This window comes from Camelus ferus, chromosome 2 (genome assembly GCF_009834535.1).
Source record: "Camelus ferus isolate YT-003-E chromosome 2, BCGSAC_Cfer_1.0, whole genome shotgun sequence".
NCBI classification, from domain to species: Eukaryota; Metazoa; Chordata; class Mammalia; order Artiodactyla; family Camelidae; genus Camelus; species Camelus ferus.
In genome coordinates, this window is record NC_045697.1 from 6,474,367 (window position 1) to 6,494,346 (window position 19,980).

At 41.9% G+C, this 19,980-nt stretch overlaps 1 protein-coding gene across 1 annotated transcript in view; it reads right to left on the reverse strand.

The window, feature by feature from the left end:
* The window catches only part of CLNK (cytokine dependent hematopoietic cell linker), a 183,819-nt gene that overhangs the window by 52,238 nt on the left and 111,601 nt on the right, over positions 1-19,980 (reverse strand). The window contains exons 4-8 of the mRNA XM_032493962.1: positions 19,317-19,345; positions 12,794-12,831; positions 7,604-7,745; positions 6,274-6,380; positions 1,282-1,327 (exon numbers count right to left, since the gene is read on the reverse strand). Of these exons, the coding sequence (XP_032349853.1) occupies positions 1,282-1,327; positions 6,274-6,380; positions 7,604-7,745; positions 12,794-12,831; positions 19,317-19,345 (362 nt within the window). The remainder of the gene's footprint in view (positions 1-1,281; positions 1,328-6,273; positions 6,381-7,603; positions 7,746-12,793; positions 12,832-19,316; positions 19,346-19,980) is intronic.

The window sequence follows — 19,980 nt, forward strand, 5'->3', positions numbered from 1 at the left end:
TTGCCCCTCCAGGTCTGCCCTCCACCTTGTCCACCCTGCTCCACCCCACTCTCGAGCCTGGGGGACCAACCAGCACATGCGGGCTGCCCTGCCTTGTGGTTTCTAGTTGGATTCAGCCATTGGGAAGTCCCAGCAGGAGAGTCGAGGAAGGCTGGAGAGTGAAGTTGGCGTGTTGACTCCCACCCTGTGAGGTCCTCTTGGGCTGGTGGTGCCCCTCAACCAGTGGTCATCGCTCCTCTCAAGGTGGTGTGTTCCTCCTGGTTCTCCTTAGCTGTCCCCTGATCCCTTTGGGTCTTGGGGTGGTGACAGCACTACAACACCATCCGTTGTTTTTCCCCTACACCTCACACTCCTTACTAAATAGTTCCTTTGTACATGAACCTCTTTATTTGGTGGCCTAATTTGGGTATGCCATCTGTTCCCTGTTAGGACCCTAACTATTACACTTTCCATTAAAGAAAACGTGACATTACTGATACGTTGTAGAATACAGTATCAGACACAGATGATGAATTCGGTATATTTCAGTTATTGGGAAATGTAAGTCATGGGACTGTCATCTTTTCTAACTGGACACTGTAGAGGAGATGGGGCACTGGGGGAACGTGATGAGAGAAGCTATAATGTGTACAATCCAATTAAATTTCTTTGTCTCTCCTCCACGTGTGCTTCCAGCGCTACTGAAATCGATTATTTCCTTTCAGCTTCTTACTTGTCTCTTCATCTCCAAATTGAGTTGCTTTGCCTTAAGCTTTAAAAATCTATTTTCATATTAATTAATCAGAATTTTAAAATTAAATTTCGGGAAATATACACAAAATGTTATGATAACTCACAGAGAAAAAAATGTGACAATGAGTGTGTATATGTCCATGAATAACTGAAAAATTGTGCTGAACACTGGAATTTGAAACAACATTGTAAAATGATTATAAATCAATAAAAAATGTTAAAAAAAATTAAATTTCTGTCTTGCAATTTTACCAGGGGTATGTTTACAGAAGTAACTTAGTTTTATATTTGATGCAACCGGTATGTTTCAAAACACTTTCCCAGAATTGCACAATATGGAATATGACTTTTCACACTCAACTTCTCCATCAGTCAGGTAAGGTGATAAAAGGGCATCAGATGTGAGAGAGTCTTTCTAACATTAGTTGTTTCATGAAGGTTAATTCAATTAATAACCTTGAAGAAAATTTGTGACCACAAGCAAAAAGGCAAGAGGATCTTGGAATATACGAATACACTGATACTGCAGACTTTGTGGTTTGACTTTACCTTTGGCGTGCTGGCTTCTGATGTCCTTGGAGATGGGTTGTTCTGCCTGCAGAAGACAATATGGCAGCATTACCTCTTAAATCGGGACTATACCATCTCGTGACCCCACTCAGTACAGTTAGAGTCCCAGGGATAAAGGCCTGAGTCGCTGGGCTCATCATTCTTAGAGATTGCCCTCAGAAAACATGTGTTAATTTGTGTAAATCCATGTACCGCTGGGCCAGTGATGAGTGTTCAGGTGGAATGTGGCATAAAAATATTTGGTTTGATAGATAAACAAGATTATACTGTATAGCACAGGGAAATATACACAAGATCTTCTGGTAGCTCACAGAGAAAAAAAAATGTGACAATGAATATACATATGTTCATGTATAACTGAAAAATTGTGCTCTACACTGGAATTTGACACAACATTGTAAAATGATTATAAATCAATAAAAAATGTTAAAAAAATTTGGTTTGAGATCCACTCCTGCTTCTTATTGCTGTGAAACTTTGGAAAGGCATTTACTGTATTGTGAGCCTTACACTTTTCATCTTTTTAACAGGGAAAATACTTAGTCAATTCATCGCTTTGACTTATTGTGAAGATCAACATATATGATCAAGGGCATAAAGCGAACAAGCAGGCAGATCAGAGTGTGGCCTCGTGGGATGCCCGTGTGGGGACTGCACCTCCACCACATTCCAGCTATGAGAACGTGGTCACTTAACCTTCTGAGCCTCTGTCTCCTCATCTGTGAAATGCAGGGAACAAAAGTACTGAGACCTCATGAGGGCGGGAGGTGACACACGCAGTAAGACACGCAGTGTGCCTGGAACAGGAAATGACACTGTGCAAGCTGAATAACCATCCCCTGTCATTACTCATTGTATTAAAGGCACTGCTGGACTATTAAGGGTGGGCTGTTTGATCGTTCCACATGAGGGTGAAGAAGATGATGGAGACGTTGTAATGATGCTCTATGCCTTTGAAAGCCTTTACGCCTAGGTCAGTCTTGGGGTCCATGATGGTTAATTTTATGTGTCAGACTGACAAGGTCACAGGGTGTCCAGCTATTTGGTTCAACATTATTTCTGGGTGTGTGTGTGTGAAAGTGATTCTAGCTGAGATGAGAATTTGAAGGAACAGACTGAGCAAAGCGTATTGCCCTCCCCAGTGTGAGTGGGCACCACTCAGTCCATTGAGGGTCTGAATAGAATCAAAAGGCAGAGGAGAGGAGATCTGATCTCTCTGCCTGACTGTTGACCAGGGATGTTGGTCTTATCCTGCCCTCGATGGACTGACATTTACATCGCTGGTTCTCTTGGTTCTCAGGCCTCTGGACTCAGGCTGGAACTCACACGGTTGCCTTTCCTGGGTCTCCAGCTTTCAGATGGCTGATGATGGGACTGAGATGGAGATGATCACTATTTATATGTATATCTATGTATGTCTATCTTCACATATCTCTATATGTCTCCATCATATCTATCTTATCTATCTATCTGTCTGTCTGTCTATCTATCTATCTACCCATCCATCCATCTGTCTGTCATCACCTCTGTTTTTAGAGAGCCCTGACTAATGCAGAGTCTTTGTGCTGCTCTTTATTGGCACCAAGTTGAGCTGGCCTAGGTGGGTGGAGAGGAAGGGCCACTAAATCCCTTGTTACCGCTTATGCCCTGATGTTCAACGTCCACTTCTTTTCCTCTGTGGAATACTGAACCACTGTATTTATGCCTGGAAAGGGCGTGGCTCTTCTGCGGGTCAATCTAGTCAAGAGTTGAGTCCACTCTTGGATTTTGTTGTTGCTCTGGCTTTCTTCATCACACCATCAGCTTCCAGTTCCTCCAGGGTGACCCTGTAGAGGCTGGTGTGCTGGAGGGTTTTTACAAAGTTTCTGTTGCATCCTCACCTTTCAGCTTCCTTGTGCACCTGCCCCACAGAGGCAGCCTCTCTCAATGCCCTTGCCCAGCTCCCTATTGCTGGCCTGGAAAAGGAGAGGTTCTTGATTGTCTCTGTCTCTGGAGGACCCTGCATGATGAGGGTGTCAGGGCAGGACTTCCTTAGTGTTCTTGCTTTTTTCCCCTTTGGTGGCCAAATTCCATTTTGTGTCTTTGGGTATTAGCCCCATTTGGATCTTTTGCATGAGAGTTTCTTCGCAGTGCCTCTTCCCCAGAGGGAGGTGCCCTCTGATGGCATGAGTATAGGATCCCCAGCCTAGGAATATTTCCCGCCCCTCCCAAGGGCTACTCTCTCCCTCTATCAAACATATATTTATTAGTGCCTACTGTATACCTGCATCAATGCTAGATTATGAGGGACCAAAGAGGAATAAGAGCTTGGATGCTAAAGGGAGAATCCAACATGCATGCAGGTCTGAGTTCACAACATACTGTAATACAGGTTCAATTAAAAGGCAAGTTTTTCAATCTTAGCACCGTTGAGAGTTGGGGCTGTATAATCCTTTGCTGTTGTGGGGGCTGCCCTGTGCTTTTGCAGTATTCCTAGTGGCATCCCTGCCCTCCACCCAGTAGATGTCAGTAGCACTCCCCCAGTCCTGACCAAAAATGTCTCCAGGCATTGCCAAATGAATGCTCGGGGGCAAAATGGTCCTGGATGAGAGCCACTGATTATAAAGCAATGTGTTATTGGTGTCAAAGACTGCTTTGTATTGCTTCTTCCAGAAGACTTCTCAAAAGTCTCTGTCTAGGCTCAGAGACACAGCTCCCTGCTCTCTGTAACTTGTGTTACCTTTGTCTTAGCATCTTGTCTGACATCATTGAAACTGCCAATTCAGGCCACCACCTCCTCTGTTAGACTGTGGGCCCTGGCTCAGTCTTTAGTCCTCATGGTTGAGCAGAATACTTTGTATATAACAAGTGCCCAATAAATGACAAGCTGGGTAATGGTTTGGTGGTTTAAGACAGTTGTAACCAGCCTACAGAGTCGACATGGGAACTGGCTCCTGTAAGGACTCTCTCTCTTTTTTTAATTGAAGTGCAGTCAGTTACAAGGTGTCAGTTTCTGGTGTACAGCACAGTGTCCCAGTCATGCATATACATACATATATTCATTTTCATATTCTTTTTCATTAAAGATTGTTACAAGATATTGAAGATAGTTCCCTGTGCCATACAGAAGATATTTCTTTTTTCAAATCTATTTATATATATAGTCCAACTCGTATTTCTTGAATGAATTTGTTGACTGAATGGTTAAAGTGTTTAGCTGGGTGTCTATGAGGAAATGTTCAATATTTCATGCCTCATCTTGGTCTCCCAATCTCTATCGGCTGTGTTCTGTGTGAATGGCATTGCTTGGTAAAAATTGTTGTTTTTCTCTTCTTGTCAATATTTAACAGAAGCCCTGGAGTTAAATAGGTAAACAATGTGAACAGCTAATGCACAAGGAAGAATGTGCTATAAATATTCAAAAGCATGTTCACACTCACTAATAAATGTGATACAAGTTTTAAAACAAGAACAGTGAAATCCCTTTTTAAAAAAATTATGATTAAAAAAGTAATAGCCAGTTTTGGTGAGAATTCTGTGAGGTGGAAATTCCAATGTAAGGCTTCCAGGAGGGTAAATTGAAATGATTTTTCAGAAAGAAATTTTACTGCATGTACCCAAAGCCTTTCAAATGTTTTCACTAAATTGTTACATAAAATAATTAAAAATCTTACAATGGGGAAAGCTATATCTATGAAGATCATGCTTATTAATGCTTGCTTATCATATGGGAAATAGTTTTATGACCAGAACGTAATGTTAAAAGAAAGGACTCCCTTCCGTGAAGTGTATCTGCACAGAAAACATCAATATGAAATGCACCAAAGTGTTATTTATAACTGATAGTCCTGCCACCCCAGGGGCGATTAATTTGCATTTTATGCATTTCTGCATTAAGAAAATTAACGATTAGCAAAAGTATTATTAAAAACAAAATCCTATATCTGTTTAGAGCATTTTCATTTACAAGATAGCTTTATAAGATTATCTTTTGTGGTCTCCAAACAGCTTTTTCAAGTAGGCATGGCAGGGACTTTTATTCGTGTTTTGTATATGGGTTTACAAAGAGGCTCAGAGAGGTTGTGTGACTTACAGTTGTCCCTTGGTATCGGTAGGGGATACCAAAATCTTGTGAATACCAACATCCATGGATGCTCAAGTCTTTTATATGAAATGACATAGTATTTGCAAATAACCTACACATGTCCTCCTGTATGCAGTTGACCATTCAACAACACGGGTTTGAACTGGGTGGGTCCATTTATAACGAGATTTTTTTTCACTAAGTACATATGATGGTACTACACAATCCTCAGTTGAATTGAATCTATGGACTGTGGAATGGCACATGTGGAGGGGTGATGTAAAGTTGTGTGCAGATTTTCAGCTGCCCAGAGGGTCGGGCCCCGAACCCTGGGGTTGTTCAAGGGCCAGCTGCACTTTGAATCATCTCTAGATTACTTATAACACCTAATACAATGTAAATGCTATGTAAATAGTTGTAAATACTAAATAGTTGCTGGCATACAGAAAATTCAAGTTTTGCGTTTTCGAAATTTCTGGAAATGTTTTTTTTTTTTTTCAAATTCTTGTGTGGTTGAATCTGCAGATGGGGAACTGGCAGATATGGAGGGCTGACTATATGAATCACCACACAAGTAGCAGTTGGAATCATCGGTCCTAAAATCTGGGCAAAATGATATGTTATTATTCAAAAGATTAGAGTCTAAACTCTGCTTCTGGAAAACAAGATGAGCATTAGATGAGATGCAGGTGAAACTCCTTAGCCTGGTGCCTGGCTCACAGAAAGTCTTCAACAAATATTAGTTTTCCTTCCATCTAGGGGCTCATTCTACAGGACCATGATGCCACCAGTGACCCCCTGCACCTCACTGAGCTTGACCTGCTCATCACCTAACAGTACGCCTCGGGAAGGACAGATGGGAAACTCCTGGGTGCCAGGAAGTGCCCTACACCTGTTCGGTTACTCACTTCTTCCAGCCTCATCCACTTGTTCCAGGTTTGCCCGTCTGTGGGGATAGAGGTCTTGGCATCTAAGGAAAGGGGCGTGTCCATCACATCCTTGAAAAAGCGTGTGTCTGTGAGAAGAGAAAAAGAATTTAAAGTCATACGTTACATGGACTCACGATTTACAAAATACTCACAGAACTACAAATTCACTGAATCATCACAATGTAGGTATGAGGCAAGGAATTCTACTTCCACGTAAGAGAGGAAGAGACTGAGGCTCAAAGAGGAGACATCACTCCTTTGGGTCCATGGGCGTCAAAGCCAAAGTCTGGACCTGAACATTCTTCATTCTCTTATCACTTGGGGAAATCTGCTCATCCTTCAAGGCATGGGCTGTGTCATGCCCTTTGAAAATCATCCTGGTCCCACCCACCTGCACACCACCCCGGCACCCCTTTCTATATTATACCCTTAACATATTGTGTCACAGTTATCTGTTTATGCTTGTTTCTGCCACTAGACTGTGACCTGCCTGAGGACGTGGATTATGCTTTGTTTATCTTTGTGTCACTTGATCAATCCTAACATGATAACTGGCACACAGTAGATACTCAGTAAATGCTTGTGAGTCAATGAACAAAGGAATATCATTATTATTTACAAGGTAACTCTCCCCAAAGAACTTCTATAGATTCATTTCAGTAGGTCAGGCACTCAGAAATCACAAATGCTTCCTCTTTTCCTTTACAGTGGTGTGCTTTACTAAGGTTCAGAGAGCCTGCGGAAGCCTACGGCACCCCAGTTAGAAAGAGGCAAAGGTGGGTGTGTGATAAGGTCTCCCTTCTCTTGAAAAGTCTGGCTTTGCTGCCATGCCTTACTGCTGCTCATATGCTGGCCACTGGCAAAACGAATCAGCCATATTCAAAGGTCTTCCCTTTCCTTCTCCTCTCCTCTATGCAAACCCCATCTTAACGGGGACGTTGCCCCCACCCCTGACTACCCATCTTCTGCCATGCTCATCAGTCATTTCTGGGACTCAAGAGGAGCATCACGATAGTAACAGCCAGTAGTTACAGAGCCCTGACTTGGTGCCAAGTCCTCCGGTGCAAACTCAACATGCGTCCTACATGTAATCTTCAAAAGAACTCTGCGGGGGTAAGTTCTGTTATTATGAACCCTATTTTGAGATAAAGGACATTATTCTTAGATGCCAGCTCAAGGTTACACAGATAATAAGCTATGGAGGCAGGATTTTAACCCTGAGCTGTTTAATTCGGAATCTGCACCCTTAGGTACTGCACAGAATCACAGCGTGGATGTGCATTTTCAGATTTCAGGCCCCAGATGTTACCTGCATATTCAGATTCCTTTATGGGCCTGGCTGGTAAAATTTTCATTGATTGCCACGCCTCTGCCACACGAAGCTCGGGGTCTTCATAGTCGTCATCCGTGTGGCCTTTTGCTCCATCCAGGGCTGCAGCAAAGTTCCTTTCCTAAGGAGGGGACATTTGAGTGAGTCAAGGGAAGGTACAATAATGACAAAGATTACAGTGATGGCTAAGGGAGTGATACAAACTCTCTCAGCCAGGAGTTAAAGATTTAAGGGTCTGGGGTCTGGGGCGGTTAAATCCTTGTGGTAGGTAGAATGTGAACAATGACCCCAGAATGACGTCAGCATCACAGTGGTGTGGGACACTTGAATTTCCCCTTCAATATACAACTAGTAAAACATCCATGGCTCAGCAAAGTTTCCTTTGCCCGACAGACCAGAACCCCAGAGAGATCTACATGTTTGTACAACTAAAGGTGAGCAGATTGGAACACACAGAGGGGGCAGGACAGTAGAGGTGGGGCCCACCTGGCCATGGTGACTGCACCTGCCACCCCAAAAAACCCAGTGGCGGCAGCAGAAGCAGCGCACAGGACTGGTTTTCCGGCCACAGTGGCACCTGCGGACACACGGAGCTGAACAGCAGCAGCAGGGCCCACAGCCCTAGTCCCCCAGCCGCAGCGGCACCTGTGGCACGTGCACCCCCTGCCCAGGGCGGCCGTGCCTGAGACCCCGGCTCCCCACCTCTTGCTAGGGAGGCGGTGCCCGTGACCCAAGCGACCCTGGATACAAAGATGCAAGTGGTGGCAGTGACGCTGGCAGCAGTAAGGCCCCAGTGACAACACTGGTAGAGGCAGTGGATGGTGGAAAGTGCCAGTTCTCGAATATACCCAGAGGCAGTTCAGGTAAGAAGGAACAAAAACTTGTGCTACAGTGGCAACTATTGAAAAACAAAAAGGCCTCTGATTACCAATCTGTGGAACTGTTAGAGTCTAAGTAAATACAGATTTACCTAAACAAGGAAGGTGCTTACTACTTCAAATGCACCAGTAGAGGAACAACTCATCAAGCACCATGAAAAACCATGGTAACACAAAATAGAAAAAGAATATGACAATTATCCAGAAACAAAGCTGAAAGTCACAGCTGAGTGAGACCTAACAGATAGAGAATTCAAAATAGTTGTCATGAAGAAACTCAATGAGCTACAAGAAAACTCAGAAAGCAACTCAGTGAACTCAGGGATAAAACCAATGAACAGAAGGAAAACTTTACCAAAGAGACTGAAACTCTAAAAAAAAGAAAACTAAACAGAAATTCTGGAGCTGAAGAACTCAATAAATGAGTTAAAGACTGCATAGAAAGCACTGGAAATAGAGGAGACCACATGAAATTCGTGAGCTCAAAGATAGAAGTTTAAAAATGATTTAGTTAAAAGAGGAGAGAAAACTGAGATTTTTTAAAAAGTGAAGAAACTCTGTGAGATCTATCTGATTCTACTAGAAAAAGCAACATAAGAATGGTGGGTATTCCAGAAGAAGAGAGGCAGAAGGGAGTCGAGAGCTTACTTAAATAAATAATAGCTGAGAACTTCCCAAATCTGGGGGAAGGGACTGAATACACAGGTCCATGAAGCTAGTAGAGCACCTAATTATCTTAACGCAGAAAGACCTTCTCCAAGACACATTGTAGTAAAACTGTCAAAAGTCAGTGGTAAAGAGAAATTTAAAGGCAGTCAGAGAAAAAAAGACAGTAACCTACAAAGGTACTCCCATTAGGCTGTCAGCAGCTTTCTCAGCAGAAACGCTACGGGCCAGGAAAGAGCGGAATGACATACTCAAAATAGTGAAAGATAAAAACTGTCAGCCGAGAATACTCTATCCAGCAATGTTATCTTTCAGGTATGAAGGAGAAATAAAGGCTCTCCCAGACAAACAAAACCTAAGGGAGTTCTACACCAGTACACCTGCCTTACAAGAAATGTTGAAAGGAGCTCCTCCACCTGAAACAAAACAGTGAAAGTACACGAAACTAACATGATAAATAGACAAATAGAATCAGAAAATTGCAACTCTATATATCACAATGCAACTCTATCAGAATATGTTGTTAAACACTTAATTATACCATAAAAGTAGAGGTGGAAAAACATTAACAATAACTATAGCTACTTTAATTTGGTAATGAAGTCACAACATAAAAAGGGCTAATTTATGACAACAAAAACATAAAAGAGGGAGAAGAAAAAGATGGAACCTGTATGGACAAATGAATGTAAGATGCTATCAGCAGAAAAAAGACTACTTTATCTACCAGACATTTGACACAAACCTCACAGTAACCACAAAACAAAAATCTAGAGCAAAGGCGTGAAACAAAAATAGAGGAAGCTGAGAAAAAAAATGACAGAAAACCACCAAACTAAAATGGCAGACAGAAACGCAAGAAAAAATAAACAATGGAGATATAAATTACCAGACAAAAAGGATAAAATGGCCTGTACTAAGCCCTCATATATCAATCATCACCCTAAATGTAAGTGGATGGAATTCACCGATCAAAAGACACAAAGTGGCTAGATCTATTAAAAATAAGACCCAGTTACACACAGCCCCCAGGAGACTCACCTTAGTTCTAAAGACACACACAGACTCAATGTGAAAAGATGGAACGTGATACTCAAGCAAATAGCAGCCAAAAGAAAGCAGGTGTAGCCATGCTTGTGTCGGACGACAGGTAACTAATACAGACTGCAATACAGATAATTAACAAGAGACAAAGGTGGACATCATACAATGATAAAGGGGCCAGTCCATCAAGAAGACATGATATGTATTAAGATATATGCCCCTAACACGGGAGCACCAAAACATAAACAGCAATTACTAACAGGAGGAATTCTTCCCAAAGGAAGAAGTTGACAGCAACGCAATAATAGCTGGGGGCTTTAACACCCCAGTTACTTCAGTGAACAGATCACCCAGACAGAAAGCTGATAAGGAAAAACTGGCTTTAAATTAAACATTACCAATGGAATATCTATCTATCTATCTATCTATCTATCTATCTATCTATCTATCTATCTATCTACCTATCTAGCTCCTTCCATTCAAAAGCAGCAGAATACATGTTCTTTTAAAGTGCACATGGAACATTCTCAAGGACAGGCCATATGCTGGGAAACAGAACTAGTGTGAATGAATTTAAGAAGACTGAAATAATATAAAGCATTTTTCCTACCACAGGGGTATGAAACCAGAAAACAACTACAAGAAGAAAGTTGGAAAAATTACACTATGGATACATGCTATTGAACAACTATTGGGTTGATGAAAAATGTCAGAGGAGAAATTTAAAAAAAATACATGAGGAAAAATATAAAGGAAAATATGATCTACCAAATCTATGGGATGCAGCGAAAATGGTACCGAGAGGGAAGCAGTGGGCCCGCCTCAAGAAATAAGAAAAATCTTGAGTAAACAATGTAACCTTACACATAATAGAAGTAGAAAAGAAGAAAAAACAAAGCTCAAAGTCAGCAGAAGGAAGGAAATACTAAAAATCAGAGCAGAAATCAATTAAACAAAGACTAAAATGGTAATAGAAAAGATCAGAGAAACTAAGATGTGATTCTTTGAAAAGGTAAGCAAAATGGACAAGGCTTTAGCTTGACTCACTAAGAAAAAAGAGAGAAGGCTCAAATAAATAAAATAAGAAATAAAACAGGAGACGTTACAATGATTACCACAGAAATACAAAAGATTGTAAGAGACTGCTATGAATAGCTGTATGCAAACAAATTGGATAACTAAGAAGAAATGGATGAATTCTTAGAATTAATAATTTTCCAAGAGTGATCGTGAAGAAATAGAATATCTGAATAGGCTGATCCCTAGTAAGGAGATTGAAAGAATAGTTAAAAACTTCTCAAACAACAAAGGTCCAGGACCAGATGGCTTCACAGGTGAATTCGACCACACTTTCAAAGGAGATTTAATACCCATCCTTCTCAAACTCTCCCAAAAACTGATGGGAAAGGAAGCTTTTACAGGGCCAACATCACCCAGATACCAAAACCAGACAAGGACAACAGTTTTTAAGAAAGTTACAGGCCCAAAATCACTGATGAACATAGATACAAAAGTCCTCAGCAAAAATGAACAAATCAAATACAACAATACACCAAAAGGATCATACACCATGATTAAGTGGGATTTACTTCAGGGATGCAAGAACAGTTCAATCTGCAAATCAATCAACACGATACACCACAATAACAAAAACTCTGAGGAGACTCTCCACCAGTCCCTGAGAATCTTGCCCCCAGGGCCCAATATAAATATTTTGGTTTATTTCGTTCCAGAAAGAGAAAGCGACAGAGTTTCATTTTACATATAATGAGTTACATCTATCTGTTTATCTGTTAACCTACCTAGTATCTATCCACTGTCAGGTACCTGATTTCATGTTATAAATTTAAAATTTTCTTTTATCACTATAATTCTTTGCAAATATTTTAATGGTTTCATAATATAAATATATCATAATCAATGATTTTTTCTATGATTTAATATTTAATAATCCAAATATGTTGCCATTTAAAATACATTATTGTGAAATACAAATTAATGTGTTTAAACACTCATCCAACTTTTAGGTTAATTCTTTAATTTAAATTTCCAACCATAGAATTAATAGGGCTTGAGAAAATTCTTTAGTTACTATTATGAAATTGCTTTTCAAAGAGGTTTTTGCAATTTAAAATTTCACCTTGAATGTTAAGAAGAACTATTTTCATCACACACTTGCGAGCACCATGTGTTGGTGTTTTCACCTTACTCAATCTTCACAATGGCTACTGTGAACTAATTTTTATCTCCATTTTATATGAGGGATTAAAACCTAGTTGTTTTTTTGCCTTTCTCTATATTGATGCCTTATTATTTGTTTATTATTTATTTATCCAGCTTTACTGAGAAATAATTGACATACATCACTGTGTAAGCTTAAGGCATACGGCATGATGGTGTGATTTACATATATTATAGGAATATAGTTTTATACCCAAGAATTGAAATGCAGTTTTCTCTGCCAGGAAATTCTGCCTTTTGGGAAAGTTCATTTTTTTAATTCACCAAGTACCTTAAAAAAGCCACTTACTTTGTAAATATCAAAGACTGACAAAATAGGTAAGGAAAGCAGCCGACTTACTCCATCAAGAAGAGGCTCATTAATAGTCTGGTACTGGCCTGCCAAGAGAAATAGACCAAAGTATTACTGCAAAGCATTGGAAAGACTGGGCCCTTGTCCTCCAGAAGTCTTGTGCTCATTTCAATTAATTCTTCTTGACTGTAATCGCTCAAAATCAAGTGCACATTTCCATACTTATCCTCTCTGCTGCTTTTGCATAACTGGGGCAGTGGAAAAGGAGGAAAGAAAATCAGACCCCACCCAAGAAGGCTGGCTCTTTCCACGGCAGCCTAGCCTTCTCACTCAGAGAGAAACAGTGTTAGGAGGAACCCTGCCCCCACGTCAGTTGTACCCAAAGCGATGACTTAGTAGCATCTCAGCCAAAGACCAGATGTGTCTTCCCCTCCGCTCACCCCCTGCGGCACACATGTCCATCAGGGTCTCCCTGAACAGATTCCATGTGTTTACATTCTACCCATGTAAGAGCCTTATCTATTAGTTCATCTGTCCCTGACACCAGGTGCAGGGCCTAATATTGACCAAATGAGTTCTTTCTTTTTAATTGAAGAGGAAAACTCAGTGATTTTTAAATTTTCATCATTTAAGGTATAAAAGGATTTAGTTAGCTATGCTATTTCTTTTATTTATTTATTTATTTATTTATTTATTTATTTATTTATTTGCATTCTTTTTTTATTCAACTACAATCAGTTTACAATGTTGCGTCAACTTCTGGTGTAGAGCATAATGTTTCAGTTATACATGGACCTACATGTATTCCTTTCCATATACTTTTTCATTATAGGTTACTACAAAATATTGACTACAGTTTCCCGTGCTATGCAGTGGAAACATGTTGTTCATCTATTTTATATATAGTAGTTTGTATCTGCAAATCTCAAACTCCCAATTTATCATTTCCCCCACCCCCACCCTGCCCCCATAACCGTAAGTTTGTTTCCTATGTCTGTGAGTTCGTTTCTGTTTTGTAAATAATCAAATGAGTTCTCGATAGGCATGTATTGAATTCGTATTGTGCAGCCGAGATTTCTCAACACTCAGCTCCCTCATTTGGACTTGTTTCATGAAAAGTTGCCTAAAGGTCATCTAGCACACTCAGTGTTTTATGTTTTACTTTATACCCTGGGATTATGCAAAATCACCAAAGAATTGCTCACATGATCTGCAGGGTTTTTGCTTCCTCATAGACTTATTTTTCCTAAAATGCAGCATAGTTTCATGCTGTTAGTCTGAATTTAGGAACATTGTAGGCAGAAAATATTCTAATTACATTTTCCTTATTAGCATATACATGAGACGTTTCTAGTAGGTCTCAGGACAAGAAGCTGCACTCTTCTTAGCAATTAGTTTGCTTTGATTTAACATAAAATATCAACCCTATAAGAGATCATATTTCCCTTCCTCCTTTGGCTGCTAAGACTCTCAAGGCAAATTTCTGGTCTGAGTCCAAGTAGCGTAGAGGACCGTGACATGAATGCATTTGTGCTTCTTGGTCTGGCTTCATCATGTTCTTAAACTTTTGTCCTTTCACCTTGAATTCTCTTACCGGATCAAAATACAAAATTAATAGCTGTGAATTTGTGCCAGCATGCCCAAGTCTTTTGTAGGGTGTAATGTGTAAATTAATGGAAGTCTGGCTCAGTGGAAACACGGTTCTCTGGAATTTGTTTAGGACTGGTGCACGGGGGATGTGTTAACTCGCCAGAGCCTAATCTCCTTGAGATAATGAGCCTGGAGGAGCAGAATCCTGTCTGCACCTGCCACCAGTTTCCATCCATCCTTTTGGTAGGACTAGCAGCTACCAGTACCCTGGGGCACTAATAACACTGTCCTGTCCCAGCACGGTTACACCCTCCTGAGATCCCTGGCAGAGAAACCCACAGGTTTCCAGCCCTTTGCAGTAGCAGTTTGTACATGCCCATGAATTAAATTAATAAAGTTGCCCATTAAAGACCAGCTTGTCTGGCAGGAACAAATGAGCACGGAATTATTGGGGATTCGGAAAGCAGCTCCACTGTCTGAGTCAGGGGCCAAATAATTTCATTTTAGGAAATTGGCCTCATTGAACATGGTCATTATGCCCACATCCTCCTGGAGAGCTGTGGGGTCTCTTCAACTGGCATTGCCGTCTGGGACTCTCCCGGAGTCCCCAAATATGCTACATGCCACTCCTGGGTCTTGCCTTGTGTTGATTCCACCGGGAGGCCCTGTCTCCTCCACTTTGTTTTCCAAAATGCTCAGTGTCCTTGGAGAGCCTCCCAGGGCTTCCTTTCTCACCATGCCAGACCACCATAACACAGGGAACTGTTGGAGCAGTTGTTTTCTGTCTCACTCACAGTGACACAGATAAAAACAGGCAGCCTCTGATCACTTCTTTGTTGTGTACGTACACCACCCTCATTACCTCTCTCTGTTATTGGAAATTTCATTTTAAAAGCATAGTTTTAAAAGTGCAGATCAGTTCGTGTCACTTATGGCCCATGAAACGTGGTCCAGATTCCCTGCTGTGGCTCGCAGAGGCCAGCACCACCCAGCACAGCCTGGCCTTGGCCTATCTCTAATCTCATCTCTTTCCAGTGTCTTCCTTCTCTGAACTCTAGACACATCAGCCTCTTTTTAAGTCCATCCAGTACCCCAAGCTCCTCCCACTCGGTGCCTTTACGTGCTCTGTCCCTCAGTCCAGAACGTTCTCGCCTCAGCTCTCTCCAGGCCTGGATCCTTTTCATCCATCATATTGTCCTTTAAATGTCATCTCCCTTCAGGGACCGTCCCTGACTACCAATCTCAGGTAAAAATTAAGCAGCACCTCTCCAGCCCCGGTCGTCACTACCTCAGGCACCTGGGATGGCAGAGAGAATGCTGTGCGCTCACGAAACCCCGTTCCCTCTTCCAGGGGGTGGTCGGTGGGCACACAGTTCCCAGCGCCCCTTACACTGGGTGGCCATGGCCTGGTGCTGTGGCCGCTGCGAAGAGGCGGGTGTGATGGATTCCACTCCACCTCTCATTCATGCCCCAGGCTCTGGGCAGAGAGAGCGGACCCCAAGACCCTCAGGCACTGAGTAGAAGGAGAGTGGATCCCCAGTGAGTGCTTGGGAAAAGACCTCCTTCACTTTACATTGGATTGTGATGAGCAAGAAATAAACCTTCATTTCAGTCAGCCATTAACATCTGTGGTTTACGCGTCCTAGGTGTGAGTCCTCCCTGATTAGTACACCTCATTCAGCTTCCCCACAGCGCGTGGGAGCACCGCGTGCGGACGAGTGTGCCACATGGTTACAGACGGCGTGCCTGCCTCCCCGAGGCAGAGGTGAGACTCCAGGCTTCTGCTCACTCCTGCAACCCAGTGTCTGTAGGTGACAGCGAATGGGCAGTGGCCTGTGAGCTAGAGGGAGGGGTGCAGGGGAAACACCCAGCCCTGGGAACCAGCAGCAGGACTCCAAGTCGCGCCTGATCTGCCCCCTTGCTGAGTGCACTTGGGCTTGGTGCTCCCTCTTGCCTCCTTCCCTTTTCTGATTCTTAGTTTCCTCACCTGTAAAGCACAGTATTAGAATCTCAAACTAGCTGAGTTCCCAGAACCTTTCATTTTCATTTCCTTTTTTTAAAACCTGTGCCCAAAGCTGGTTATAGAATCTGTCCCATTAAGAAACCACCACAGCTGGTTAAAAGGATGGATGGATGAATGAATAAATGATTGAATGGTGATATGTAAGGCAGGGGCCTCCTCTCCCATTTCTCATGTGATCTCCAGAAATTCAAATGAAATATTCTGAGAAAGTTGTTTCCCAGGGATCTGACAGCTGTCTCTTGGTGGGGACAGTCTTGATAGTTTTCATTTATCTATCTGTATATTTTTTGCTTCAGCCAGTGATTCTCAAAAGACTGTCCCAGAACTACCTGAATTAGAATGATTTTGTTAAAGGTAAGGGTCCTCTGGCCTCACAGCAGGTGTGCCAAAGCAAAACCTGGCGTGGGCTTGAGTCTGTGCATTCTTAACTGCTCTGACACACGCTGAATTTTGAAGACGATGATACATCTTTGGGGCTTATCAACCTTGGACGATTTGAAATCCTGGCTTGTGCTTACCAGAACTGGGTGAACAGCTTTTCCTGCAGTTTAGCTGTTCACTTTTCAATTTGTTTCTGTCCACCTGTTTCTCCAGCTTCTTGGGGAGAACCAGCCTCTGCTAAGTTCATACAGGTATTGCACTGTCCAGAAACGGTCAGCAGGAGGCACTGGATGCTCACGTATTCCATACCTGCCTTTCCTCCCTCTGGTCCTAAAATTCTTATTAATTTTTCTTTTAAAAGTGGGAAAAACCACTGAATTGCTTTGCTGTACACCTGAAACTAACACTGTAAATCGACTACACTTCAATTAAAAAAACTCTTTAATTAATTAATAGATTAAACAATAGGATGTTTAACACTAAAAAAAGTGGGAAAAACCAACCTTTAAGATTGATTTCTTTAGAAAACACAGAACAAAACAAAACAAGGGTTCCTGGACAAAATGAAATTTCTTATCTATTTAATTGGATCAACCAATATATACCTTCATCAGGGTTTTTACTGTGTATGATAACTTAAGACAGAAGGACTCACTTTCTAAGCAGGGCTGTCCTCTCCAATTTCATTCTGTATTCAGTGGAAGGAGAAAAACTCCTGAGTTTATTTTACGGAAAAACATGACACTGTTCTCTATGGATCAACTTCACAGAAGATGTTGGCATTGACAGATTGTCCAAGTTTGAATATGTGTCTGTCTTCTCGAGGTCTAGAGATTTTTTTTTTTTGACAGATTGCTTTCAGTATACAAAAATATATGCTGCTGTAGAAAAATCAGATACAGATAAGCAAAAAAGAGGAGAATAAAAATCACTGTAATGTCCCCACACCAACACACCCACTATAAATACTTGATTAGCACAAAATCACTAACACACACGTGTGATACACTCTATGTATACACGATCACAGTGCGTGCACACTGTTTTCTTGCCTGCGCGTTCATATAATAGCAGGCTACGACGTATCCATCCGTGTGCGTCACAGCAGTATATTTAATGGCTCCGTAGTATTCTCTCGTAAGGGTGCCCCACCATATTTTCAATGACTCCCATGGTAGAAAATTGCAAACAGTTTTAAAGTATCTGAGAATGTTATACGTATCAACATGATGAACAGTCTCCTATAAGTCATCACGTGCTTCCTTAATTGTATCAGTTTTATTATAGTTTAATAGACCGCGGCAGGGTGTGTAAGGGGTGAAATGTTTGTGGCTAAGTGTTTTTGTCGGGGTGTAGATTTGAATGCCTGTGGGCGGCTTTATCTCAATCGACTTTTTTTTTTTTTTTTAATGGTTTTGATTTGTTTTTTTTCCCCGCTTGTGTCTTGCAGTGCTGTTGATGAAATAGCACCCTACCTGTCAGCAGGTGGAGAACAAGCCGGGAGGGAGAGAGGTACAGGTCACGATTATAATTCATCAGCCACTGCATCAGATTAACAACCTCATTTCCCAGCACCACCCCCTTGAGAATTTTCTACAGTCCCTGCAAGACTCTTTTAAGTGGGTGGTTGGAAGGGGTGAGAGGTGGCCAGCAAGGGGAGAGGGGTAGTTTTTGACTCCAAAGACTCACAGCAATTTGGAAGCATCTACCTGGAGAGAATGCAGCCTTTCTTAGGACCTGACTGAGAAGCTTCAGAAAAACACGTTCTGCAAGAGGAATTAGAGCTGGTTGCTCATTTCTTATTTATATTCATACTTGAAATGTTGATTTTGCCTTTCTCCTTCTCACTGCTCTGCAGGGCGCGCTGGGTGCTGGTTACACGCTCCAACCTGCGCTATAATGAACCTTTCGGATTCATTTGCTGATGACATCACTCCCTGTGAACCAATCACTCCTTTGCATGCTTCCTCTTGTCTATTTCTCATTTTTTTATGTCTCATTCTGGTCCTCATTCCTAGTCACCAGATTTCTAAGAAATTCTATGGGACTTTCCTTGATATAACAATGCTGCAAAATGGATGCTATCTACTTTATTCAAAAGTTCGTGGGGTCCTACTAAGTGTTTGGTAACAGGAACTAGGCTCTGAAAAGATGCAAGAGAAGCCTAAAATGAGGTTTCTGCCCCATTCCCTCCCTCCACACGTATTTTGGGGGGAACCCATGTGTCAAGTGGAGTGGGACAAACCCGAGTGAGCAGCCACAATACGGGCCCTCAGGCAGACTTCTACCCATTTCACAGATGGAGAAACTTGGGCCCACAGGGGTCTTTGCTTCATCCAAAGTTGCACAGCTAATAAAGGGAGAGCCAGACATCTGACGTCTGCAAATATTGCAGACTTACACCCTGGGAGCAACCAGAGGGAAAGACTGTAAGTAACTAATGTCACTTTGAACAGGCCAGTAGTTCTACCCAAGGAAAAACAGAAAAGAATGAAAAGAAGAAAAAGAGGTTCATGCTGACATCCCTGCTGCTTAGGTCCCAGTGGGGGCGAGGTGGGGCCGTGGGGGCTGACTCACCTGTAGCACTACTGATTCGGGGCCATGACCTAGGGCAGAAAAGAGAACCAAGGTTAAGTGCCAGCTGCATGCAATTCAGCATCCTCCCCGAAGGAGTGGGTGATCATCAAAGACATTTCAGGGATCAGCTTAGGGAACAGTTGCTTTCTGTTTGTGCTGTTCTAGACCTAAAAGGACATTTCCCTACAGAGAATATAAAAAATAGAAAAATGCATGGAGAAGGAAATAACAGTCAACACCACAGATGATGTTTTGCTGAGTCTCATGCACACGTGTGTGTATGTGTGTGAGGGTGTGTGTATACATTTCAATGTATAGACATCTGAAAATAATACGAAAGGATGTATAGGATCCTGATGTTAAAAAATGCATTGTGTATCTTGAACTGTTATTCAAAAACAGGGTATTTTTTGGCTGTGTGATGTTTGGAGGAAGAAATTAGGTCATTTTTACTATTGCAAATAATGTTGCAGTGTGTCTCCCTGCTTGCAGTTTTAGTCTGATGGCTGAGTATTTCCATGGAGAGACTCCATCAAGGGCAGTGAAAGTGTCTGATAATGAGGGTCTTCTAAGCCCCTTGTTGAGTATCCTCAGGTGCCTTCAAGATGGGCTGTGTCAATTTACATTCTTACCCACACAGTGAGAAGGGACCATCTCACCGTAT